The sequence below is a fragment of the Labrus bergylta genome, chromosome 19, assembly GCF_963930695.1.
Source record: "Labrus bergylta chromosome 19, fLabBer1.1, whole genome shotgun sequence".
Taxonomy (NCBI): domain Eukaryota; kingdom Metazoa; phylum Chordata; class Actinopteri; order Labriformes; family Labridae; genus Labrus; species Labrus bergylta.
The window spans coordinates 6,426,416-6,453,363 of NC_089213.1; the positions used below are offsets into that span (position 1 = coordinate 6,426,416).

Here is a 26,948-nt window from a genome sequence, read left to right on the forward strand (position 1 = left end):
CACACACACACACACACACACACACACACACACACACCTGTGTGAGCTGCAGACAGCCAGGTTTAATCTGATCCACAGTTTCTGATGAAGATGAAGAGGAGGAGCAAGAGGGGAGCATGACGGCAATCAGGCATGAGGATGAAGACGCAAACAGGTTTGAATCCTGACCATGACTGAGCGGCACAAATAGAAACATCAAGATATAACTGTTTCTGAATATCACTCAGATTCTTTAATCAATAATGAAACATAACAATAATCATTCCCTCAGTGGAACAAGTCAATTAAACTGTTAACGTGTGTTTGTGTGGGATCAAAACTTTAAATAAGGAACATTACACTTGAATTATTTAAAAAAAAAATTATAGAGCTGACTGAATGTAGAGAAAAAAATCTCAATGAATGTAGTAGTTGAAGCTCCCCAACCCCCACCTACCTTCAGGTGCTGACCAGGTGTACCTCCTGTGTTCCCGCCCTGATTCATTCATAAAGCTCTTTACAGTGAAGAGTATATAAAGCTGCAGCTGCAGCAGGTGAGTCACTCTTCAGGTGTCTTTCTGTCCCTGACAGCAGCTCTCAGGTCAGACAGGTGAGATCCTCTGAGATCAGACAGGTGAGATCCTCTGAGGTCAGACAGGTGAGATCCTCTGAAGTCAGACAGGCGAGATCCTCTGAGATCAGACAGGTGAGATCCTCTGAGATCAGACAGGCGAGATCCTCTGAGATCAGACAGGCGAGATCCTCTGAGATCAGACAGGTGAGATCCTCTGAGATCAGACAGGTGTGAGACAGGTGTGCATCATGCTCAGTCCTGCAGGTGGACTCTGGCTCGTCTCGCTCTTGCTGCTGCTGAACACGTGCAGCTCAGCTGTTCACAATGACGCCACAGAGTCCATCAGTTCTGACCCGGTCGAGGAGACCCAGGAGGACCCGGTCCAGGAAGACTTGAACCAGGCGAGGAACGGTGGGAGACGGTCACCTGACCCTGTGCAAACAGGTGAGTCCAAACCATAATGTTTACAGTCTTTGGTTCAAACTGTGACACAGGGGACAACATATATGTCATATTTCCAGGATTAGTATTAATGATGTCACTCTGAGTGTGAAACAGGTGGAGGAAATGTAATCCCTTTGTTAAGAATATGAAAAAATACTTCATAAATTTCATTTTAAATATAAATTAAGAAACAATAACATCAATTATTTATTAAATCATTTACACAAAAGTGTGCTTTATTAAGAGTTCACAGCAGGTGAGGTCACCTGCAGGAACAGATGCAGAACACTGAGGACAAAACTGACATAAAGATTAATGATGATGACAAAACCTAATAAATCAAATTTGGCTTTACATTTTACAAATGTATTAAGTATAACTACAGATTCACTTTAGGTGAGTCAATGTTTGGAGGTAGAGCGTATTGTCTTTAAATGTAATGAAACTATTTTAAGGTTTGTGTTAAAGTTAGTGTGACATACAGAGAGAGAGAGAGAGAGACAGAGAGAGAGCGAGCGAGAGGAGTTCAGTGTGTCCTGTCCCCTGGCAGTCTAAGCCTATAGCAGCCCTTGCTATAAGCCTGACCCAGCCCTAACCTTTATCAAAAAGGAAACTTATGAGCCAACTCTTAAAAGTGTAGAGTGTGTCTGCTAGTGTTGTAGTGAAGACCACGCTGACCGAGACCAGATTGCTGGGACAAGACCAGGACACTAGTTTCTGCCTCCCAGACTGGTAAATGAGTCCAAAGGAGAGGGTCCTGATAACTGAAGGCTCTACCTCCCGTACTACATTTAGAGACTGTAGGTAGCAGGCCTGCATTCTGGGAGGGGTAATAAATGGCCCCATGAGCTCTTTAAAGGTCCCATATTATGCTTTTTCTGGTTTTATATGCCCTTTAGCGTGTTTTCCATGTGTCGTGTGCATGTTTAGGCACAGCTATGTGCAAAAATTCAAAGTCAACAGAAACACGGCTTCTCCTACGTCCTCCTGTTAGCTGTAGCATTAGCCGCATGTAGCGCTCATTGCCAGTGTGAGATCACTGATCTAAGCCCATTGGCTCGTTGTGGCAAGCCCTGCAGCTCATGCTGAAATTTCTGAGACGCGTGCTGAGCAACTGACCAATAACAACAGAGCGAAAGATCATGGATCATCAAGGAGGAGCAGTACATGAAAACAGACACTTTTTTCAGACTTTAGCTATTATGAATGTACAAAAGTAGGTACATTAAATATACGAACCCCAAAAAGGGCATAATATGGGCTCTTTAAAATATGTTGGTGACTAAATCATGAAGAGCTTTGTAAGTGAAAAGAAGAATTTAATCTATTATGTTACAGGGGGCTAGTGCAGAGAAAGATAATAGTAAGGAGTAAGGTGATCTTTATTTACAAGTTAGGCAGTACAGTATAGCAGCATTTTGGGCCAGCTGATGAGTTTTTGGAGGCCGTAGTCATGGTAACAAGTTTGATGAAAATGAATAATGATCAGCGTTTATGGTCTAAGTCTTTAGTTTGAGAACTCTTTCATCACTTTGAGCTGATTTCAGTTAGAATACAAAGATACAACTTAACATCTATTTGAATAAACATGTAACTCTGCATCTCTTAAATCCTGTTTTTGTCTCTCAGGTCCGGACCAGAGCCAGGTGGGCTGCAGGGAGCTCCGGTCCACAAAGTACATCTCAGACGGTCAGTGCACCAGCAGCAACCCCATCAAAGAACTGGTCTGTGCTGGTGAGTGTCTGCCAGTCCACCTGCTGCCAAACTGGATTGGGGGCAGGGCGTATAAAGGGAGATACTGGAGCCGCAGTGATGCCCAGGAGTGGCGCTGCGTTATAGACCGCAGCAGGACACAGCGGATCCGGCTGGAGTGCCAGGATGGCACCTCCAGGACCTACAAGATCACCGTGGTGACGTCCTGCAAGTGCAAGAGGTACTCCAGAGACCACAACCACTCGGCACACAAAGACACACCAGTCCACAAAAAGAGGAAGAATCAGAGGAAGGCCACCACCCCAGAAGATCAAGCACAGACACTGTCTGACAACCAAGACTAAACCAGTCCTGTAGTTCTAAAGTCCTTTAGTCCTTAAGTACTTGTGTGTATATTATTACAATAATGTGCCATTTTCAATCACTTCTGTTGTCTCGCACTGAAGTAAACTGTATTTAACTGCAGTAAAATGTCAAAGAAATGTAATAAACTGTGGTAAGAAGACATCAGCCAATTCTGTCTTCATCGGTTTATGGATGAATTAGGTGTGAAAATAATAACTAAATGATATTTAATGAAACTATCTCTATTATCCAAGAGCCAGAGTGATCCAAGTGGAGTCAGATACTCCTTATACTAATATTTCATTTTATTCTTTTATTATATTATCTTGTTTAATTTGAGCGGGTTTGAGTAGATTGTTTCTGCAGATTTAGATTACAGTAACAAAAAGCTCAGTTTAATTTTTCATTTTTAAATAGTCAAACAGAGCCAAGCGAACTGATCCTCTCACTTCCTGTCTTATGCTAAGCTAGGCTAATCACATCCGCAAAGAGGATCCTGAACTATTACTTTGATATGAAACAGTGATGTATATATTTTTACGTCCATTAACAATGTACAGGTTTAACTCCCGCACGTTAAGGGTAAGTTTCCCTGATGAAGGTCTAGTGCTGAAATGTTTCCAATGAATGTGTGTTTGCAGGTTAGACAGTGTGCGAGGAGTTTGCCTGTACGTTTTTGATGGACACGTTACTCCCCTATGAAGCTGTTTTTTCTATTTTGAAATGTACATTTTGTAAAACATTATGCAGTGAAAGCTGTTTGTCCCGGATGTGTTGATTTGTTTTTTAATCATCTGTATCTGTAGTTGACTTCATTTTATTAACCTGCAAGCTGGAGGGACCACAGAACCTGAAACACAGAGTCTGAAGACCGCATGCTCTAATATTCTGTCTGCGGGTTTAACATGAAAGACTCTGATTGATGCATCGTGTTAGCATGATGTTATGTCAGTGAAGTGTTTTTATCAAGAGGAAGAGGGGGAAACATATTAAAAAAATAGACTGCTCTTCATGTCAAACAGAGTTTCTGTGCAGGATACATGATATCATAAGTTTAAATCGAGTACTTTTACTGTAAAAGAAACATTTTACTGACAGATTGTGTTTGTACAGAAGGCTGTTTTGTGTATTTTGTTCAATATCTTCATGTAAAATTAAAAAAAAATAAAACCTAACTCAAAGAGTCTTAACAGTCAAGATTAAATAAATGTAAAATATCAAGTTAGAATTGATTCATAAATGTGAAGTTTCTTCATATCGGAGTGACGTCTTTAGTCTATAGTGTGAATATGGTGGTAAACTTTTATGGGTTTTTTCAAAGCGAGTGTTATGTAATCTATTTTTTTAACCAGAACAGTTCAAATTCTTTTAATATTTTTGACATTTTAATGAATAAACATTTTAATGAAAATGATCTGTGAGTTTGAACATAATGGAGCAGTCTTTCATACTGTGTTTTTGTTTTAAAGGGAAACCTCCGCTCTTCATAATTTGTCTCATTTTGAAAGGGAAGCCTTCCCCCCTCCAGGCTGCTGGGTGGCTTCCAGTTGCGGTAACATGTTAAGACTCTCCATTGTCTCCTGTTTCCGCTCATGTTAGTCACTTTGAAAGCTGTGAATAGATTCAGGAAGTTACCTGCAGACGAGAGAGAGGGAGAACATGGGTCTCTGTGAAAAAACATCCCACAGGTTTAAAAACAAAACATTCATGAATGTTGAATAACAGGAGGAGCCAAACTTTAATATGTGTGATTGTAGCAGAAAATAACTGCTGAGGATGGATGGATGGATGGATGGACAGATGGACGTATAGATCAATTTCAATCAATCAATTTTTATTTGTATAGCGTCAACTCGTTGAGTTGTTCAGGCAAGCGGTCCATCAACTTTACTGGAAGATGATTCCAGAGGAGAGGAGCCTGATAACTGAAGGCTTTACCTCCCATAGTACATTTAAAGACTGTAGGTACCAGGACTGATAACTGAAGGCTTTACCTCCCATAGTACACTTAGAGACTGTAGATACCACAAGCAGGCCCGCATCCTGGGACCGTAATGTTCTCGAAGGGCAGTACGGCACTAGTTGCTCCTTAAGATGAGATGGTGCCTGGCCATTTAAGGTTTTGTAAGTGAGAAGAAGGATTTTAAATTCTATTCTAGACTGTATAGGGAGCCAGTGCAGAGAAGACAACACAGGAGTAATGTGGTCCCTTTTCCTAGTTCTAGTCAGTACACGAGCTGCAGCGTTCTGGACTAGTTGAAGAGTCTTTAGAGACTTACCAGAGCACCCTGACAAAAGAGAGTTACAATAATCCAATCTGGAGGTAACGAATGCATGAACTAGTTTTTCTGCATCATTTTGAGACAGGATATTCCTGATCTTGGATATATTATGAAGGTGAAAATAGGCTGTTCTTGAAATTTGCCTGATGTGAGCGTTAAAGGAAATGTCTTCAAAATCAAATAGAACTCCTAGATTCCTGACAGTGGTGCTAGATGCCAGGCTGATGTCATTAAGGACAGTCACATCATTAGAAAAAGTCTCTGAGGTTTTTAGGGCCGAGCACAATAACTTCAGTCTTCTCAGAGTTAAGTAGCAAAACATTTCTGGTCATTCAGGTCCTAACGTCCTTAAGGCACATTTCTAGCTTACATAACTGACCGGTGTCATCCGGCTTCATTGATATGTAAAGCTGAGTATCATCTGCATAACAATGAAATTTTATGGAGTGTTTCCTCATAATATTACCCAGAGGAAGCATATAAAATGTAAAAAGAATCGGTCCAAGCACTAAACCTTGTGGCTTTAGGGTTTTCAAACCTCCCTAAACCTATAATTAAATGTCTATTGATCTACAGCTGACTTTCTCCACATCCTGGTGTCTCAGATTTACAGAGACAACTGTTTGTCTTTGAACACAACAATCTAAAGACTCTTCCTGCAAAGTTCCCATGAGTCTGAAAAGGTTTACATTCAGTGACAGAGCTCCCCTCTTATAAGTCTATAGATGAAACATCACAAGTCAGGAAGTAGAGGCGCAACAATCCCGACCAGAACAAGCAGCAGTAAACCTCACTGCGATGTTATTGTGTCTCTGTTAGTTACAGCCACGTTATAAAGCCCTCAACCCAAAGTGTTAATCTTCCTTTTCCTCTACTATGAATCATAAGAGCGGGACATTTTTGTTTAGTTGTTCACATCAAAGAGAGGCTGGAAGCCACATGAAACGCTGCAGAAATTCTTCATCTGCAAACATGCTCAAAAAGACCAAAATAGAAAAATACAAAGGTCCATTTAGTCGAGTGTCCCGAGGCCTGAAGCTGTGAAACGTTTCTGCTGCTGGATGTCTGTCTTCATGTGTGCAGTGCAGTCAAAAGCCTCAAGCAGTCAAAGAGAGGTTAATCTCTGTGCTGCAGACACACCTGTGCTTCTCTTTCAGGCAGGATGTTAGAGGAGAAACGCTCAGAAAACCTCGTCAAACAAAGACAGGCAGGATCACACGCCTTCTCTCTCTCGTCTTATTATAGAGGGGGGAGACAAGAATAAACAACACCATTTTAATCACTGTGCTTGACTGTTTTAGGGTTTAAAACTTGAACAGAATGTTGCATTAGAACATTGTTTTTCATGGCAAATGAAGTTCTTTTTCTTGATTTGAATGAGTTTAGATTTGTACTGTAGAGGAGTTTTGTCAGTCCCAAAGGTGTTTTTAAAGTCTTCATCTGCTGTGTGTGTATGGACTAATAAATACTAAATGATTGCGTTGACATGGACTTGAGCATCTCGTTTTGTGTTTGTCCGCACCCAGTGAACATAACTGTTTTGTAATGTCATAAAGAATACAACCAATCAGGTCCTGTACAGAGTGGGGATGCCAGAAATTGAAGAAGAAGAAGAGGAGGGCGCTGGCTCGGACATTTGACCCTGACAAGAACTTGTTGACAAACTTATTTCAGTCGGCTCCAAAGGCTGATGGGAGCTAATTTTAGCCAGGAGGCTAACGCTAACAGTACTTATGTACTACATTGATTTCAGGGGCCCAGACATTTCTACGGGCAGGCAGAAAACATATCCTGATTTCAGAAACAGGGTTAAGTCCTTATTCTGGTATTGAGAGGCAGAACATCTACAGCCAGATGTGTCTGCCTATAAGTCTTTAAACATACTCTTAAAATAATCCAATGAAGCCTGCTTGTTAAGTTTTAGGTCTTTTTCTAATCTGTTCCTCGTTGAGGGAGCAGCAAACTTAAACACCTTTTTTCCTCCAGTTCAGTTCTGACTTTTGGAGACTTTTCTGAGACCAACTTTTTTAAGTTCCTGACTGATGTAGGGAGAATACAACAGTGATCTGTGTATGGACACAGAAGAGCGTCCAACAAGGGATTCTAAATTAGTGATGATGAGCCTTCAGAGCTCTGAGATACACAGAGAACGTTTTTAGAAACATCTCCAGGAAACCAAAAAGATTCCTAAATGAAAAATTGGCAACAAGTGATGACTGACATGATAGTTATTGACAAACTGAACAACTTCCATTAGGTCACTGCTCATCAGGAGTGAAGCAGGAATATGTGTAGCTGATACTGTAGCTCCTCAATGGTCCATTAAGGATACAGTGTTTCCCCTCCACGAGGCTCTTATTGTCACACACACAGCCCTGCAGACAGGAGATATAAAAGCTGCACTGTTTGTTCCTCAGCAGGTGTAAGGTGAGGCTTTGGCTGCACTCGATAGCCTTGTCGCTCTCTGGATGATCTCACCTTCTGGAAATGTCCATTAGCAGCAACATGCTCTAAAATTACAACTCAGAGGACTGAAAGAGCAAAACACAGCGAGCATTAAAAACACAAAAACTCAGCTCATATCAACGTGCAACAGCAGGCAGCAACACGCAGCAACAGGCTCTGTTAGAAAAAATACAGATTACACTGTAAAACAGGGTGAGGTAAAAATACTTTTGTGAGTCAAAACTGCCTCAAATCTTCAGCTGGTCTCACAAAGAATAAAAGGATGAAAACACAACATCACAGCTTCAACACGAGCATCAAACACACAGACTGTCCGTATCACACTTATCACTTTATGGTGCAAAGATGAATATGTAGTGGTGTCCCAGTTCTTAGTGGGCATTATCATACCCTATCTATTGCACTCACTGAGTCATTGTATCCCTTACTGCATTGTGAAAAGTAGTGTTCAACCGATGGTCAATATCTGAGCAATATATACCATCATGCATCGCAGTTCAAAACATTTTACGATAGTCTGTAAATATGAATGTTTGAAGCCTGAGGGACGTCACCCGTCTGTTCCTGCAGGGGGCACTGGAGTCCCATCAATGGCGGTCTCAATACTGGAAATACTGTCTCACCCTAACTTTCAGCCAACCTAATGACAGACTGAGAGCTGGAGCTGAAGCAGGTTTTAACCCTCTTGACCAGTGGTACTCAGTCTTGTTAGACTTAAGAGAGACAAAAATATTTCTGCAAGAGCCATAATCAAAAAACCTCTTTCTTTCCAAAAATATGTGTGGGAAACACAGTGACATGACTTGCAAAGAATAATTTCTACTGGCAACATTTCCCCTTTTTAAATAATTACTTTTGATTTTTTTTTCCAAGTAGGACCTAAAAGAGCCACAACTAGTTCCAAATGGGCCACATGTGGCTCGAGAGCCTCGGGTTGAGTATCACTTCTCTTGACAAACCGTCGCGCACGCCTGTCAATCAGGTCAGCTACGCGCCTTATTGTGAATAACTCTTATCCTTCACCAAATCAAAATGAGTGAGGGGCGGCTGTTGCTCAGTGGCAGAGTCGTCGTGTCCTGCAGCCACATTTCCGATGTGACCTTGGGCAAGACACCGAACCCCAGGTTGCCCCCGCTGCCTTGTCGGGGGGCGTATGAATGGGATTATTTACTTCACTTTACATGGCAACCTCTGCAATCAGTGTGTGAATGGGTAGGTGTGACCTGCGGTGTAAAAGCGCTTTGAGTATCAAGACAAGCTCAAGTTCCCCCCCCCCCCCCGTACAGTGTGTGCTGATCGAGCCATGAGCTAATCAGACCTATTTGTTTGTTTTGAACCAGGCTGTAAACATGTTAATTTAAGCTGTAAAAACAGGCTTTCTTGATGGGTATGTATGTAACTTCCTGTGTTTCTGCAGTCAGCCTCTAGTGGACAATTGAGGAACTGCAGGATGTTGCACTCCCACACTGGAGGTTGCTGCTTGGGGTGAACAACATTGTCCTTGCGTCGTCAAATGAAAGCTCGGCCTAGCGACAGTTGATATGTCAAAGGTTTCTGATTGTATGAAGTTGACATGTTTCCTCTTTAAAAGTTGATGTCTGAACTGTTTGTGGGTTTAAATGAATTAGCAGCGAGATGAGTTTTATCGCTGTGTGATCTAAGTTCAGATCCCATGCAGTCTTCGCTGTGTGATGAGATCACCATCATCATGATGTATGTGCACGTCCATTGTCCAATCATACAGTGGGCAGACAAAGCCTCCTGCTCACCTTCATCCTGCCGAAACTTTGCCACTCAGACCCAAGGTGTCTCCTTACACACGTTTCCCAGAGCTGACAATGACTTCACTCTCCGTCTCCCCCTTTGATTCGACTGAAAACTGTCCAGGTCCTGCCATCATTGTTACACAGAGTTACGGAGTCAAGATGATCTCCAATTACCCCAAAAAGCTGTTTGTCACATCACAGCACAGCGCTTTGAGGGGGGGGGAGGGGGACCTGAAGGACCTGGGGGGCTCTGAAGACGATATGTGATCCTGAAGAGTGCTCGCTAATTTTTACATCTCAGAGACCGGAAACTTGAGATCGAGCCCCTTTATGCTTCTCTGAGGGAGACACAGGTTGGGGGGGGGGGGGGTTGTGATTTCAGGAAAAGTGTGTGTCTGTTTGAGCTTTAACAGGAGTTCTGTGATGAATAATGGAAAGACAGGTTCGGCTTGTTGGCTTGAAAAGTTCAGATGTGATGCAGGGGGGGGGGTTGTGATTTCAGGAAAAGTGTGTGTCTGTTGGGGGGGGGGGGGTATTTCACACTTGCACAAAACTCCTGAAAACTTCTTGAGATTTTCAATGTGTGAACGCAAACAGCCAGATTTTTAAATCAACTTCACCCAATTTATTCCTGCAAACCCGCTAGTTAGACTCTGCGTGAAGCTGGGGGGAGTTCTGATCTGAGAACGCAGCAGAAAATATTCAGGATAATTCCTGGCGAGCGAACAGGAGGACACGTAAATGTTTATATCCTGACACCGGCGCACGACCATAGACTGTCCAGCGCGCCATCAATGGGATCTCTGTTTCATCATGATGTTCTTCTCCGCTCTTACTTCACATGGCATTGATATACAGTAAAAGCAAAAAGAGCGTCACCACATCGTTGGACTCTGTTGCTCCATCCACCAATTCTGTGTTGATCACGTCTCACCTCCAGAGGCTCCGCCCACCTCTCACCTGAGCATGTGTGAACAAAGGCCCTCATTATTGTATATTTTATCCTGTTCAGGGTCATGGGGGGCTGGAGCTGATTACAGGTGTCATTGGGCGAGAGGCGGGTCTACACCTGGACAGATCACCTGTCAATCACAGAGCCGACAAATTCAAACAAATAAACAAACCCGTTAACCTGACGAGCGTGTGTGTGGACTGTGGGAACCCTGAGAGAACCCACAGGAGTTCGGAGACTCCTGAGTCTGTCAATAGAGATGATGATGATGATGATGATGATGATGATGATGCCCACCGCATTACGCCCAGCCATAACCATCAGACTGTGTCGTCCCCACAACCACCGCCGTCCTCATTCATGCACAGCCTGCTCCGACCTCCACCTCAGCTGCAACGAGTGTGGACAACAGAAACGCGAGGAATACAAAGGAGAAATCCTTCCTGCATATTTTCCCATCTGCTCTTTTTGTAAGGCGCCTCGAGATAACACTTGTTGTGAATTGACGCTTAATAAAGATTGATTGATGATGATGATGACGAACCCCCACCCAACCTAAAGATTCAAACCAGAGACCTTCATGCTGAGAGGTCACTAACGCACCTTCCTGCCGCCCACCATAAAGTGAACAGTTCGGTCTAGAGAGAAGAGAAGGAAAATGCTGCCATCTAGTGTTGAAACTGGAGTTATCTCACCTTCTTTAAGGAGGAATGTCATGAATCATAATTTAATGTTTTAAAATGTTTTTGATACATTACAAAATTCAAACAGCAAGTAAAAAACTCTCATCTTAAGACAGTATAAAATTTCAAAACAAAAGCCTCACAATTTTGTATTTTCATATGCAAATAAAATCACGATTAACACGATTAAAAATGTAATTGACACACATAGCTCAGTTACACTACAGGAGGAATTAAATGTGAATTTATTCAAATGTTTTTTATAGTCTGAAAGATACTTAGATAATTAAACAACTTTAGGACGCCTCAGCTATGAGCTCTCACTGTAATATAAACATACAGTATAAAAACCTACCTATAAATTTACACACACACTGTTTACATCTATTCATGTATGAGAACACATACATATCTAAACATATCTAAACAATCATGTATCCAGACATTTTGCGCGTAGAATCACCATGATGTCAAACCTATAAAAATACTGTAAATAAAGAGAACAAATGTCGTATTGCAGCTTTCTTCACTCTGCTACGTCAGGCCGCTCATCATCCTTCTCTTCTCGTCGAGTTTGAACCTTTAAACTCACAACAGGCCTCAGTTTCAAACTTCACACTGGGACTCTGACGAGACGAACAGAGTGGTTGATGAGGTTTCTCAGACTCAGGATGAACCCCGTTCAGGCTCTGACACGTGAAGATTCCCAGAGAGAGGACTCGTGTCCTTCAGGGTTAAAGACATCAGGTTCTCAGAAACCCGCTCTCAGTCTTTGCAGGACGGACCGGCTGCTGGTGAGGGACAGGACAGCAGCTCTGCAGGACATCCCCCCACTGCAGCCACTTTCTCCTCCGCCCGCATACACAGCTCCTGCAGAAAGTTCGCCGTCTCCATCACCAGGTCGCTCTCATCATCTGACAGGAAACACAGAGGCTAGCTTAGCATGAGGGCTAAAAACAGGAAGTTTAAAGGGGACATATTATGAAAAATCCACTTTACCTGAGGGTAACCTGAGTGTCTACTGACCCACAAACTATGAAATAAACCCATCCAGTCCTTTGTTTGTGGTCTGCATAAGTCGAAAAATGCTCCGTTTCAAATGTGCTCTCCTTGTGATGTCACAGTGGGATTCTGGTAAAAAAAAAAAATCCCCTCCCCTCCCCTGGTATCTCCACCCATAGACTCCACCCCCAGCCTAGATCAAAACTTTTGTGCAGGTCAGCCATTTTTATTCTCACTAGCGAAGGACTGATGCCTACGGGGAAAACTCAGGGGGGCGTTCATTGCATTTAAAGAGACACACACACCAAAACAGAGCGTTCTGAGCACTGGTTTATACAGGGTCACAAACCTCCTCTGGTGCTTGATTCATGTTATATTTTGACCAAAGCACAGCACAGATGTTTAATTTAGACCACAGGGGACTGTTTGAAAAGGTGGAGAAGGAGGATAATATGTCCTCTTTAATACAAGAGGGAACAGACAGCTCTGTGAAGTGGAAACATTAGCCTGTGTTAGCATGAAATTCAGGAGCAGGAGTAAACAGCTGACTTCACATCCCTCACACAGAATCTTAAACATTTAGATCAAAGGTTTTTAGAGTCGCTAAACTCTCCACATCAAACAGGTGAGATGGTGACCTTTCAGAGGTTTGAGTCTGGGCGTGTCCTCCTCCAGGTCGGCGTCCTGCTCCTGCAGCGAGTAGCACATCTTCTTATGAGTGAACCAGTGAAGCTTCTGACACGCCAGGCTGCAGTACAACGCCTGAGAGTACAGAAGAGAGAGGCTCACCTGAAGGCAGTTCAACACACACACACACACACACACACACACAGACTCTAAAGCATACTACATGACCTCTGATATGATGCACACATTGGACGCGCAAACTAACCACTGGCGCCCCGAATCGTCCTACTTTTAAAACTACAACTCCGACTTACAGCCTTGCAGAGGGAGCACCTCTTGTCGGCGCCCTTCTCCCCACACGTGTTGCAGTAATCAGCGTCCACCAACGCCATCTGACCCATCAGAGCTTGACTCAGCACGGAGAACGCCGTGGGGTCGTTGCCCTGGGAACAGGAAGTGACATCAGAGATTAAACAGAGGAGCGTTCACTCAGTTGTCACCCTCTACACCATCAGCTGCTGCCAACACTGCTTTTTAGCACGCTACTCGTCCTCTTCACTTACAATCTCTACCGGTGCAATGCTCCTCACCAGCTCTTGCAGCAGCGTGGCCTCACAGTACGGAAACTTCCGGATGCATTCCCTGATGAACTTCTCCTGGTACTGCGGGAAACCATCGCTGTCCCGTCCCTTGAGCAGGCTGAGACCAGGACAAACGAGAGATACTGGTGTTTGTTATTCGTCTACAACGAGTCTAATGTGTTATTCCAGTTCAGTGCTGATCCCAACATGTGACCAGTCCGACCTGCTGGTTTTAAGTTCTAGACTCACTTCTTGACGAGGGCTTCCAGCGTGTCGTCTCGTTTCTGCAGGAAGGAAACACATTTCCGCAGCACACAGCTGATGTAGTGCATCTTCATGGCCAGCACCTCGTTCATGTCCTGCTGCGTCACACACTGCTTGCACAGCAGGTCCATCACCTGGTAACACTTCTCCAGAGCCGCCACGTCCACCAGAACGGGGTTCTCCTTCACCAGCAGGACTATCTGACAGAAGAGAGCGACGGTCAGAGGGTCGAGGTTAGACACACTAAACTGTCGGAGATAACAACGCCGGCATTAACTCGTCCATGGGAGAACGAGACGCGGAGATACCTGAACATCCAGAGAGGGAAATCCCCGTTTCCAGCAGAGACTCGTGGCCTCAGACTGGAAGGTTCTGACTATCATGTGACAGATTTCCACTCGGCTGCAGAGCCCACAGAACTCGCGAAGACTGGATAAAAGCAAACTCAGGCGAATCTCCTGCCTGGTGTTCTGCCACTTAGGAGCTTCTTGACTTCCTCTGTGACCTCCGCCAAGGATAAAGGTTCAGAACTTCACTTGGATCAAACCGCCTCCTCATCAGAGGACCTGCTGATCAGGTTGAGGAGTTCCTCAAAGTGCTGCTCACCCTGAATATTCCTGGAAGCTTTTCAGGACTTTTATGCGAGTGTGCCATCATTCAGAGATTCTCTCCCTCTAAATTGCAGTCACAAAGAAATTGACCCTCCCGGTCTGACAAATGAGGGGCGACTTCTAAAAGTGAGATGGCTTGACTATCTCATTTTTAGAAGTCGTGCCCTCTCCAGGAGTTTGGTTCCAGAACCAACGCTCTGTGGGGATGTGAGCCTGAAAATGTCCTTGTGCCTGCAGGCAAGTGCAAATCAATATGAAGATTTAACTATTCCAGAACAAGTAATCAGGTTTTCACCTTCTTATGAAGATGGAAAAATAAGGTCAACAACATGCTGGTGAACCTATGGGTGAGTTAGCAGCTGGTTCGCTTCCTCACCTTAACCGGGTTGAGGTTGGTGGTCATGATGATCTTGTACAGGGGTCTGGCCAGGTTGGGGGGGAGTTTGGGCTCTCTCTCTAGTCCCTGAGGGCGGGTGTAGTACTCAAGCCTCTTCAGGGAGAAGAAGTTATTGATCACTGTGACACAGTCGTGCTGACCTGGAGGAGAAGGGTCAAGGTCAGGTCTGGGGAGTGTTACTGCCTGTATGAATAAAAGGTGTGTATATATATTTAATATGATCTTGTGTTTCTGACCTACGAAAGCCGCCATCTGAGCGGCGGTTCGTCCGACAGAGTTGACGATGTCTCTCTCTGCTCCAGCGTCCAGCATCATGGAGGTGATGTCCGTCTTCCCTGCGTCAGGTTGAATGTCCAGCAGAAGAATGAGAACAGGAAAAGTTCAACTTAAGGAAACATGACTCTAAACTTCACACTCGTCAGATAATCATAGTTTTTTTTTTTATTACCTGACAGGCCGGCGAACATGAGCGCCGTGTAGCCGTACTCGTGCTGGTTACAGTTCACGTCAGCTCCGTGCTGCAGCAGCAGACGACACATGTCAGCCTTCCCTTTATACGCCGCATGCATCAGAGGAGTCATCCCGTTCTGTACACACACACACACACACACACACACACACACACACACACACACACACACACACACACACACACACACACACACACACACACACACACACACACACACACACACACACACACACAGCGGTGTTTCAATCCAAAGTGAATCTCATTATGCGTCAAGATGTTTCAGTTATATACTGTTGAAAGTTTAAAATTCAACTTTTATTATGTTGCCTACTACATAAATTTGTGTTTTTCAAAATAAAATAAAATGTTGTTTCTGCTTTTTGTTACAAGTTTTCTAAATATGTGAATGTTTTTTTTTAAATCATCATTAATAATATTTTATTCAGACTTTTTTTCATCATCTCGTTCTTCTTCTGCAGTTTACCTGCGTCGACAGAGACGAAGGGTTTTTGAAGGGATAACAGTCAATCACTCACATCCGCTGTTTAACATGGCGTGGTACGTTCAGGTGTCACTAGTGAAACCTCTCTCTGTGGCTTGTTCAGGTGCCTGTCAACTGATGTGTTTCTGTGGTGTGTTCAGGTGTCTTTAGGTGCCTTTTGGTTCATAAATTATTAAATATATATATATATATATATATCAGTGGTGCATTCAAGTGTAAGTCAACTTAAATGTTTCTGTGGCGCATTCAGGTGTCTCTTGAGCAACCTCTCTCTCTCTGGGGTGCATGCAGGTGTCTCTTGAGTAACCTCTCTCTCTCTGTGGTGCATTCAGGTGTCTCTTGAGTAACCTCTCTCTCTCTGTGGTGCATTCATTTGTCTCTTGAGTAACCTCTCTCTCTCTGTGGTGCATTCAGGTGTCTCTTGAGTAACCTCTCTCTCTCTGTGGTGCATTCAGGTGTCTCTTGAGTAACCTCTCTCTCTGTGGTGCATGCAGGTGTCTCTTGAGTAACCTCTCTCTCTGTGGTGCATTCAAGTGTAAGTCAACTTAAATGTTTCTGTGGCGCATTCAGGTGTCTCTTGAGTAACCTCTCTCTCTGTGGTGCATTCAGGTGTCTCTTGAGTAACCTCTCTCTCTCTGTGGTGCATGCAGGTGTCTCTTGAGTAACCTCTCTCTCTCTGTGGTGCATTCAGGTGTCTCTTGAGTAACCTCTCTCTCTCTGTGGTGCATTCATTTGTCTCTTGAGTAACCTCTCTCTCTCTGTGGTGCATTCAGGTGTCTCTTGAGTAACCTCTCTCTCTCTGTGGTGCATTCAGGTGTCTCTTGAGTAACCTCTCTCTCTGTGGTGCATGCAGGTGTCTCTTGAGTAACCTCTCTCTCTCTGTGGTGCATGCAGGTGTCTCTTGAGTAACCTCTCTCTCTGTGGTGCATTCAAGTGTAAGTCAACTTAAATGTTTCTGTGGCGCATTCATTTGTCTCTTAAGTAACCTCTCTCTCTGTGGTGCATGCAGGTGTCTCTTGAGTAACCTCTCTCTCTCTGTGGTGCATTCAGGTGTCTCTTGAGTAACCTCTCTCTCTCTGTGGTGCATGCAGGTGTCTCTTGAGTAACCTCTCTCTCTCTGTGGTGCGTTCAGGTGCTGCTGTCAGCTGTTTGTGACAGTCAGCGTCTGGGAGCTACTTGAAGTGTTTGTCTCTTTTATCCTTCAGCTCTCAGAGTCGTCTCCATATGTTTCAATCACAAAGAGAACATATGTCACGCTGACAGACTGACAGCAGCAGAGGTGCATTGTGGGAGGAGCAGAAGGCGTGGAGGGGAGGGGTCCTCTGGGTTACAGTCTGAATGTTTATTATTTCATTACAGGAGAATACAAATTTAAGACACTCTGGTGTGAAGAACATAAAGCACCCTATCTGTGTACCTCGTCCAGACAGTTGATCCGTACATCGTTGTTAGCGAGCAGCTCGGCCGCGTCCTGAACGTCTCCTGAAAAACACACAAAACCCTTTCAAATGTGACTCAAGTTTGAACTGAAAAACAAACGTCAAGGAGTGCAAGACGACGGTCCTAACAGCCGTCTACTGACCCTCGACATTTGACACTTTACATCCTGATGTCACTCTCTACTGTCTCGCTAATGACGGCTTCAAAAGTTGCAAAAAAAAAAAAAAAATGTTTAAGCCTGAAAGCAGAGATGTATAGTAGCCTACTGTGGCTTCATCTCATCTCACAGGGAGGTTACTTTAAAGAGAAATAGAAGGAGAGAAAAGCTCAATTTGTCATACAGACGCTGACACAGGTGAAGACAAACAGGTCCATCAAACCTGGAGGGAAACACACAGAGGCAGGTAGAAGAAACCCTAGACATGATACACAGGGGAAATAAACTACAAAATAAAACAGGAAACACTGAAAACTAAACTCAGAAAAACAGACGGGAAACAGAGAAACATGAGGATGCAAATGACAAAATGAAACTTGAGAAACAACAACAACAACAACAAGGAATAAACAAAAACAGAGGAAAACAAAATAGTCGCTAATTAAAAATGTTCCCAAAATAACATTAGGCCTAAACGTATTTGCATTACAGCCAGTGGAGTGGTATACTCTTAATTTCCCCCTGTATGAGTTGGGAGTGACCTGTCCAGCAGAGGATGAACGTCCTCTGTTATAAACAGTTACATGAGCACATTCAGTTAGTACGTTAATTAATCAATTAGAGACCGAGTTGGAGGGTCATCCCCTCACCATCCGAGGTAAAACTTGCAGCAAACTACTCAATATAGTCAATCAATAAATGGTGTGAATCAGGGGAGATTTAGAGGTGTACTCTAGAGACACAAAAATCACTGTGTATACCCTACATCAGTGATTACTGCAATTAAAGTAAGATTAATTAAATGAATATTCAAAATAGAACATATTGCTTTATGTAACACAAAATGCATGAAATTATAACAACAAATTCCCTTCATATAACTGAAGTTTCATGTATGATTCTCACATTTTCAACATGATTTCACAGTAAAATAAGTCACAAATTATGAGTTAATTACTCAGCATGTTGCAGCAATCCAGTAAACATCCTGACTGAACGTTCACAGACTTTTTTTCTTCAGAGTCGGTGAAAATACCCGAGGAAATATCTCATTTGTGTCTCCACTCCATGTGCTGCATACGCAGGCAGAACCCATAGAGCGAGCTCTCTGTGCATGTTCATAATTAGTGAGCTGCGTTCAAGATCCTGTTCATTTGTTATGTCTCTCATGTATCTGCATACATGTTCTCTCAGCCACAAGACAGAAAACATGCAACATATAGACACATGAATGTACCTGAAAATCTACTCAGTGATCAGATCAGTTCTTAAAAGTATTCTGAAAAAATCTCAGGTATAATAAAGTAAAAAAAAGAGCAGATGAGAGGAAATGAGAAAAGCAGCATTCAGTTAGCAGCTCGGCCATTCAGTGAGTGTCTAAGGTGCAGTGATATCCCGATATATTCATAAAGTTTAATACACCCAGAGATGCAGATGTCTCCAAAATATTAAATCAAATTTGTTTCATTTTGTTTTTAAATCAGTGTGCAAAAATCTCATGTGCAATAATAGATGTACTAATTCACAGGACAGGAATAATTATTTTATTGTATTGTACAGAGTTTCCTTTTACAGTTTTTCTTACAGTTTCTATTTCTGTGTTTTGTATTTTTCTGCTCTCTTATCTTCATATTGCTCTTCTAGTTTTTGTACAGCTGACTCTGGGAGGAAAATGTACCTGTCTAATCTAATCTCATCTTTAAAGGGTTAAACTGTGGTGAAACCTTGTTTTTTAAAGCATTTCATTAGGTGCAAAGAACACTGAAAGCTGATTGGACGGCAGCTCCCTCAGGAGTTTAAATGAGTCTCCTCTGAGTTCAGACTGTAAATGTTAAACCACGTTATCGCTCTACAAATGAGACCGAGTCAGTTTGGTATCGGCATCTTTACAGTGAAGTGACTCACCTTCACAGACGACCTGCAGGATCCTCCTCTCCGAGTCTGACAGGTCTCCTCTCTGAGCCTCCGCCATCCTCAGCAAACCAGTCCAAAGCTGGTCCAAAAGTGGGCTAAAGTAGTCGTCTGATGTGGTCCTGGTGGAGGTCTGCAGCTGGAGGTCAGCAGGTGGACTGAGGGACTTCAGAGGGAAGCAGCTTGCCTTGGAGTAAACCACACATGGGGGAGGGGGGAGGGTGATGATATAAGAAAATACCACTTCCTGTTAGTGAACTCTCAGATGAAGAGGGGGGGTGGGGTTAATGATATAAGAAGACCACTTCCTGTCAGTGAACTGGTCACATGGTGTTTTCACACGTGCACAAAACTCCTGAAAACCTTCTGACTTTTTCCTGGGTGAGCTGCATGTGTGAACGCAAACAGTTGAACTTTTCACTCCGACTTATGCAGAATTTTTCCAGCCAGCCCCGAGTTGATCCAGGTGAATTCTTCCGCTCAAAAGCGGTGTGAGTTGATGCGAGAATGCGGCAGGAAAAAATTCCCAGTGAACGCGCAAACGGACTTGAGCTTGTGTGTTTCTTTTCTCGTCTTCTGAGTACTCAAAGTGCTTTTTACACCGCAGGTCACACCTACACATTCACACACTGATGGCAGAGGCTGCTGGGTAAAGAGTCCATCAGAGGTAACTAATCCAATTCATACACATTCACACGCCGACGATGAAGAAGCGGGAGCAACTTGGGGTTAAGTGTCGTGCCCAAGGACACATCGGACATGTTGCTGCAGGAGCTGGGGATCGAACCCTCGACATTCCAGCTGAGAGATGACCCACTCTGCCACTGAGCCAGAGCTGTGTGACATTTATATCCAGCTGCTGGCGCTAACAGTGTCACCTCTGAGCATGTAAAGTAATTGTCTGATACGACCGATAACCTGATCAATGATGTGATTAATTATCTATTTGATAATCTGATGAAAGATCTGATCAATAACCGGATGATATGTGATGCTCTCTATTTTATAAGGGAAGTAACGGGACCTGTCTGCAGCCAATCGGAGGGCTGCAAGCTCCCTGACCCCGCCCCTCAATGAGTCGTACGGTCTGCGGTCTAAGGGCTTCAAAATTAAACACATGACCACATCAACCACCGGAGTTCAAGGTTTCCCCCCTTCAAAATAAAATCGCAAGATGTTTTATGTTTTGATTTATTACACTGAAAAAAGCCCAGTTTTTGATATTATTGTTTTATTTATTAACATTAATTAAACAGTTTATTTAAAACTATTGAAATCAGAGTTTTAATGGTTACTTTCTTTATTAAATCATTGATCATTAATCCTCAAACATGTCGCTGAACACAGTTTGATGAACTAAAGTTTTTTGTTTTTTTTACAGGAGTTTTGAAGGCTGAAACTCAAACATTGTTACTGTGTGTTACCTCCGTCTGTCTTTACCTGCAGGACAGACACAGCTCTCCTGGGACTTTTATTTTGAAGGCGTCATGCCTCACCTCCGGAGTCCTCGTGCGTGTGTCAGCTTCCAGCTCGCACAGAAGCAACCAACAAATCAGCTGATCGAGTCTCCGAGGATTTCACGGTCAGAAACAAATATTTAATTTTTTTATCGATTTGATTTTTATTGATTTTTTTTAAAAGATGGGCGCTGCCGGGTTCACGTGCTCCAAAATCTGTCTGTGCGCGCTCAACATCCTGTATGTGGTGAGTGAGGAGAGGCTCTTTGACATATTGATAAACTCTATGAATTCAATAATTTATTCACAGTGTTAGTGTGTAAATAATCAGGTTTAAGACCTCTGTGTGTTTTTGATTATATGAATATTTGTGCGTGTGTTTGTGTGTGTGTGTGTGTGTGTGTGTGTGTGTGTGTGTGTTTGTGCAGATGGTGAGTCTGCTCCTGGTCGGCATCGCGGTCTGGGGCATGTGGTTCGGTCTGGTCTCCAGCTTCCAGGTGGTCGGGGGGGTTGTGGGGGTCGGGGTGTTCCTCTTCCTCGTGGCTGTGGCCGGACTCATAGGGGCGATGAAGCACCACCAGGTCCTCCTCTTCTTCGTATCCTTCAGTGTGTGTGTGTGTGTGTGTGTGTGTGTGTGTGTGTGTGTGTGTGTGTGTGTGTGTGTGTTTTAGTGTAGAATAATTCAACTGATCATTATAAATAAAAATGTGATAATTAAATGTATGTTAATGATGTTGAGCTCACTCCGCTCTGTGTTTTGGAAAATCTCTTCTCTGATAATTTATTAATGAAATGAAACAGGATCCAGAGCAGTGTCCAATTTCACACACATTGGAGTGTTATTGTGTGTGTGAGTGTGTGTGTGTGTGTTTTTGTGTTGTTATTCCTTCACAGTCAGGTCACAGTACATGATCGTCCTCTTCATGGTCTTCATTGTTCAGTTTTCCGTCTCCAGCGCCTGTTTGGCCGTCAACAGAGAACAGCAGGTGAGATGCGGTTTGACCCAGAGCAGCTTCTCTCCATCATGGGGTCGTTATCGTGCCTTTAGAGGAGACAGTGAACTGCCATTTACTAAATAAACTTTGTGGGGAAAGATGATTCCTCAGTTCAAGACAACACGAGAAAAACCAAAGAAAGCCCCAGTCATCCTGTGAGCCTGAGCTCAGGGGGGGGAAAAAACATATTTACAGAAATTTGCTAAATTTCAAGTTTTAATCACAATAATTGCAGCTTTTGAAATTCAATATTTCACATTTAAAAACTGATTTTGTTAGGCTTTTATTCTGAAATTTGTACTGTCTTAAGCTGAGAGTTTTTTTACTTGCTGTTTGAATCAACCATGCTTTTATTTTGAAATATAGTAAGGCCCATCCTGTAGATGGAAGGTTAAGAAATTAACTTAAGCGCAGAAACAGGAAGTGGTTAGGGATCCCAAACTGACGCCAGACAGCTCAAAGGAACGATGACAAAGGTTAATGTGTGATGTCATAAGTTCAATGTGTGATGTCATAAGGTGGATATTACTTTGGACTCGTCAGCTGAGCTGTCTGAGAGTTTGTTAAAGTGAAATGAGACATTCAAAGATGCAGCAGTGTCCTTCTTTTACATCACTGAGACTACAGGGAGACACTGAGGACGACTATCTACGGAGAGCCTGAAGGGACAAAATAAGATGAGATTAATGCATTAATTTCAGACCATATCACATTAATGCTGACAGCCCTAATATATGTTAAGTAACCCTCAGTCTACCACAAGTCTCTTATTTTTTTTTTCAAAATAAAAGCAGGTTTGTATCCAAACAGGGGGAAATTACCCTTAGCTAAACACATTTAAAAAAACAAAATAAAAGCATGATAAAACTCAAAATTCAAAATAAAGGGATTTCAAACATGGGATTAAACACACGATTAAACGCCTTTAAAAAGTCATCGTTACACAGCCCTAACAATATATATCCTGTATGTATTCTGTATGTTTTTGTATGTATATCAAATGTGAATAAGCTGAGAGGCTCATCGATTGATTTGCTGATTCACTACTCTCTCCTGGTTAAGACTTGGGTCCTGGTTCTCGTCTTTAGATTAATTTTATGTTTGTTACAAATGATCCCGGATCATCCTAACACACACACACACACACACACACACACACACACACACACACACACACACACACACATTCTCGGTCTCATGACGTTCATGTGAAGCTTCTTTGTTGTTTCAGTCAGATTAATGTGACTCGATTTAATTATTAATCTGAGTCACATCACCGCTCACACGGAGCAGCAGGTCGCATTTATTACAGAACATTTCATACCTCGTGTGTGTGTGTGTGTGTGTGTGTGTGTGTGTGTGTGTGTGTGTGTGTGTGTGTGTGTGTGTGTGTGTGTGTGTGTGTGTGTGTGTGTGTGTGTGTGTGTGTGTGTGTTGCAGGAGGAGCTGTTGGAGGTCGGCTGGAATAACTCTCAGAGCACTCAGAGAGACGTGGAGAAGAGTTTAAACTGCTGTGGATTCAGAGAGGTGGACAACAACCACACCTGTGAAGCTGTGAGTCCACCTGCCTCATGCCTGCGTGATGTCACACACCTGTATCCTGTCTGAGTGATGTCATACCCTCACCTGTGTTTATGATGACACAGTCAAAGTTTCAAAAGTGTGTGTGTGTGTGTGTTACCCAGGTGTGTTTTCCGAACCATGCGTGTGTGCCGTGTGCAGAGAAGATCCAGGAGCATGCAGGAGAGGCTCTGCGGTTTGCGGGGGGCATCGGCCTCTTCTTTAGCTTCACAGAGGTGAGAAAGTAACAGGTGTCACAACAGCTGTAACAGGTGTCACAACAGCTGTAACAGGTGTCATAATAGGTGTCATAACAGCTGTATCAAGTGTCACAACAGCTGTAACATGTGTCATAACAGCTGTATCAAGTGTCACAACAGCTGTAACAGGTGTCATAACAGCTGTAACAGGTGTCACAACAGCTGTAACAGGTGTCATAACAGCTGTATCAAGTGTCACAACAGCTGTAACAGGTGTCATGAAAGCTGTAACAGGTGTCATAACAGCTGTAGTAGGTGTCATAACAGCTGTAACAGGTGTCATAACAGGTGTCATAACAGCTGTAACAGGTGTCATAACAGCTGTATCAAGTGTCACAACAGCTGTAACAGGTGTCATAACAGCTGTAACAGGTGTCACAACAGCTGTAACAGGTGTCATAACAGCTGTATCAAGTGTCACAACAGCTGTAACAGGTGTCATGAAAGCTGTAACAGGTGTCATGAAAGCTGTAACAGGTGTCATAACAGCTGTAGTAGGTGTCATAACAGGTGTCATAACAGCTGTATCAAGTGTCACAACAGCTGTAACAGGTGTCATGAAAGCTGTAACATGTGTCATAACAGCTGTAATAGGTGTCATAACAGCTGTAATAGATGTCATGACAGCTGTAACAGGTGTCACAACAGCTGTAACAGGTGTCATAACAGGTGTCATAACAGCTGTATCAAGTGTCACAACAGCTGTAACAGGTGTCATGAAAGCTGTAACAGGTGTCATAACAGCTGTAACAGGTGTCATAACAGCTGTAATAGGTGTCACAACAGTTGTAACAGGTGTCACAACAGCTGTAACAGGTGTCATAACAGCTGTATCAAGTGTTACAACAGCTGTAACAGGTGTCATGAAAGCTGTAACAGGTGTCATAACAGCTGTAATAGGTGTCATAACAGCTGTAACAGGTGTCATAACAGTTGTAACAGGTGTCACAACAGCTGTAACAGGTGTCACAACAGCTGTAACAGGTGTCATAACAGCTGTAACAGGTGTCATAATAGGTGTCATAACAGCTGTATCAAGTGTTACAACAGCTGTAACAGGTGTCATGAAAGCTGTAACAGGTGTCATAACAGCTGTAATAGGTGTCATAACAGCTGTAACAGGTGTCACAACAGCTGTAACAGGTGTCATAATAGGTGTCATAACAGCTGTAACAGGTGTCATAACAGCTGTAACAGGTGTCAGATGATGAGGTATTAATCAAATATTGTAAAATGTGTGTGTGTGTGTGTGTGTGTGTGTGTGTGTGTGTGTGTGTGTGTGTGTGTGTGTGTGTGTGTGTGTGTGTGTGTCAGGTCGTGGGGGTGTGGCTGGCTTATCATTACAGGAACCAGAAGGACCCTCGAGCCAATCCCAGCGCCTTCCTGTGACCCCTCCCCCCCCCCATACTGACCTCCCCACAATGGACCAGACACACCTGTGTGTGTCCACTGATGCTACTGATGCTGCTGGTTTAATATGAGCGTGTGTGCGTGTGTGTGTTTGTGTGTTTGTGTGTGTGTGTGTGTGTGTGTGTGTGTGTGTGTGTGTGTGTGTGTGTGTACTGTGATCAATAAGACTCTGACACTCTCCTAAGTGTGTGTCAGCGTGCACAGGTGTGACACACACACACACAAACACACACACACACAGACACACATAACATAAACAATACCACTGACACACACTCAGCACATATTTTATATATGTTTTTTAACTTATTAACATGAGATCACCCACGGCTTTCAGAGGATGATCCACCCATGTATAAAGAGGTGTGTGTGCGTGTGTGCGCGTTAAGGATTTTGTGGAGGAAACAGTGACGTCTGATCATCATAATCCTCATCAGTAATGTTGTAAATATGAACGCTCTTATTGTGAAAAGCTCTTATGAAACATCAATAATAATCTAAATCTCTCTCGTGATGATGATTAAGGGAACAAAGCTCAATCATCTGATCGAACTAATAAAGTCTATTCACACACTGATTTAACGTGATTACTGCACTGTTTAGAAACATTCCACAGGTGTGGCTCAATAGGAGCAATATGTAACTCTGACCCCTAGTGTTTAAAATGGGTACTGCAGACTAAATTCTAAACATTGTAGAGCGCTGTCTCCCCCCGCCCCCTCCTCTCTAGAGTGGATGCTCACACAGGTCACCATGTGGTGAACTCTGAAGCTTCAGTGTTTATCCAGCTCTGCATCGGTCTGTAAACCTTTCTGTGTTCTAACCTCTCTCCATTTTTCAAAAGCATCTCCAATATTGATCCTAGTTTGAGCACGTTTCTGCTCGTGGAGCTTATTAGAAACATGCAGAGGCTCTTTAGGTTGGGTACAATCACTTCTATCTGACCATTGGCCAAATGAGCATCAGCGACAAAATCAGCTTGATGCTATTGTTTCCTATTTTAATGTTTTAACTGCCCACAAGCGATGCAGCACGCCGTTCATACCCAACCCCCCTGTTTCTATTTTCCTCTCTGTCGCTAACGTAGGACGAGGCAGGAGGGGGCTCTAAAAGGCCCTGGCACTCACTTTTCTCCCTCAGCAGCGCTCGTTAGCTCGTGTTACAAAGTGGAGATAACGGAGCGTTAATAATATCCGTATCCATGGTTGAAATGTTGAGCTTTGACTTGTGTCAACACCGGAGAGAAAAAGTTTCAAGCTCATCGCGAGCCGCTTATTAACAAGCCCTTTTTTTGAGTGTCGTGATTTGAGTCACCAGCTCGTCAAGACGCCTCACTTCCTTTTATCCACCTCCAACACAAAAACACTGGACGTTACTGTTTGTAAGGGGAAACTGAAATTCACGCAGTAAAGAGGACACGATGTAAGAGCGCGGCCGAAATTTTGATGTATCGCAGTCAAATAAACTGAATCCTAAAAATGAATTATTACAGAAAACATAGTGGGGAGAGATGTGGAAAATTGGAAGCAATCTGCCGGTCTTTGTGGATGTTTTTTAATTCACTCTTTAAACTGGATTTGGATCGTGGGGACCCTTGTCGATGCAGCAGGACGGTATTTGTTGGATTATAGCGATCACAGTAAACGGTGATTCAAAAGACGTGTGTTTGCGTGTGGTCTGACAGATGCGTAGATTGTGGCTGCTGTGGTGGTTAAATCTGTTGTGTGCCTTCTGTATTGTAAATGGATATTTGTAATATCGTCATAAAGTCACCATATATATATATTTTAAATTATTTTATATATGTGAATTAATCTGATGGAAATTCTGGTTTACTCTCTGTTATTTAGAACAATGCTTCTCACAGACATGCATCAGTGTAGAGATGTCAGAGTGGGGCTGCTACACACTGCTATGCGTTGGGGGTTCAGTGCTCGAGGACACCTCGGCAGTTCTCAGAAAGTGTCCTGGCACTTCTCAAGCTACCAGACCAACTTTCATATCACGGTCTTGAACCGGCGACCCTTCGGTTCCCAACTCCAGTCCCATACGGACTAAGCTACTGCCGCCCCAAATGCAGACTTAAGGAGGTAGTACA

The 26,948-nt window shown here is 43.3% G+C and overlaps 3 protein-coding genes across 3 annotated transcripts; 2 read left to right on the forward strand and 1 right to left on the reverse strand.

The window, feature by feature from the left end:
• The first annotated feature begins 439 nt into the window (after positions 1-439).
• Positions 440-4,426, forward strand: LOC110005727 (sclerostin domain-containing protein 1-like). The gene is made up of 2 exons (XM_020661013.2): positions 440-997; positions 2,627-4,426. The coding sequence occupies exons 1-2, from the start codon at positions 802-804 to the stop codon at positions 3,052-3,054; spliced, it is 624 nt and encodes a 207-aa protein (XP_020516669.1). The 5' UTR covers positions 440-801; the 3' UTR covers positions 3,055-4,426.
• Positions 4,427-11,432: 7,006 nt separating this feature from the next.
• LOC109993634 (ankyrin repeat and MYND domain-containing protein 2-like) lies at positions 11,433-19,364 on the reverse strand. Its single transcript, XM_020646646.2, has 10 exons — positions 19,163-19,364; positions 17,078-17,142; positions 15,135-15,273; positions 14,923-15,021; positions 14,666-14,826; positions 13,664-13,878; positions 13,397-13,532; positions 13,148-13,276; positions 12,845-12,968; positions 11,433-12,118 (listed from the first exon to the last, which is right to left on the reverse strand). The coding sequence occupies exons 1-10, from the start codon at positions 19,227-19,229 to the stop codon at positions 11,970-11,972; spliced, it is 1,284 nt and encodes a 427-aa protein (XP_020502302.1). The 5' UTR covers positions 19,230-19,364; the 3' UTR covers positions 11,433-11,969.
• A 1,287-nt stretch (positions 19,365-20,651) lies between these two features.
• tspan13b (tetraspanin 13b) lies at positions 20,652-25,427 on the forward strand. The gene is made up of 6 exons (XM_020646678.2): positions 20,652-20,872; positions 21,054-21,221; positions 21,531-21,611; positions 23,061-23,174; positions 23,306-23,416; positions 24,755-25,427. Exons 1-6 carry the CDS (start codon positions 20,810-20,812, stop codon positions 24,827-24,829), a joined length of 612 nt encoding a protein of 203 aa, XP_020502334.2. The 5' UTR covers positions 20,652-20,809; the 3' UTR covers positions 24,830-25,427.
• Positions 25,428-26,948: the final 1,521 nt, after the last annotated feature.

Bases quoted from the DNA above. Each gene is read 5' to 3' on its own strand.
- tspan13b (XM_020646678.2), top strand. From the start codon at position 20,810: ATGGGCGCTGCCGGGTTCACGTGCTCCAAAATCTGTCTGTGCGCGCTC. The intron at 21,612-23,060 runs GTGAGATGCGGT...TGTGTGTTGCAG, and splicing joins CCGTCAACAGAGAACAGCAG to GAGGAGCTGTTGGAGGTCGG. The intron at 23,175-23,305 runs GTGAGTCCACCT...TGTGTTACCCAG, and splicing joins ACAACCACACCTGTGAAGCT to GTGTGTTTTCCGAACCATGC.
- LOC109993634 (XM_020646646.2), bottom strand. From the start codon at position 19,229: ATGGCGGAGGCTCAGAGAGGAGACCTGTCAGACTCGGAGAGGAGGATC. The intron at 15,274-17,077 runs GTACACAGATAG...GTGTGTGTACAG, and splicing joins GGATCAACTGTCTGGACGAG to AACGGGATGACTCCTCTGAT. The intron at 13,533-13,663 runs GTGAGTCTAGAA...TCCTGGTCTCAG, and splicing joins CTGGAAGCCCTCGTCAAGAA to CCTGCTCAAGGGACGGGACA.
- LOC110005727 (XM_020661013.2), top strand. From the start codon at position 802: ATGCTCAGTCCTGCAGGTGGACTCTGGCTCGTCTCGCTCTTGCTGCTG. The intron at 998-2,626 runs GTGAGTCCAAAC...TTTGTCTCTCAG, and splicing joins ACCTGACCCTGTGCAAACAG to GTCCGGACCAGAGCCAGGTG.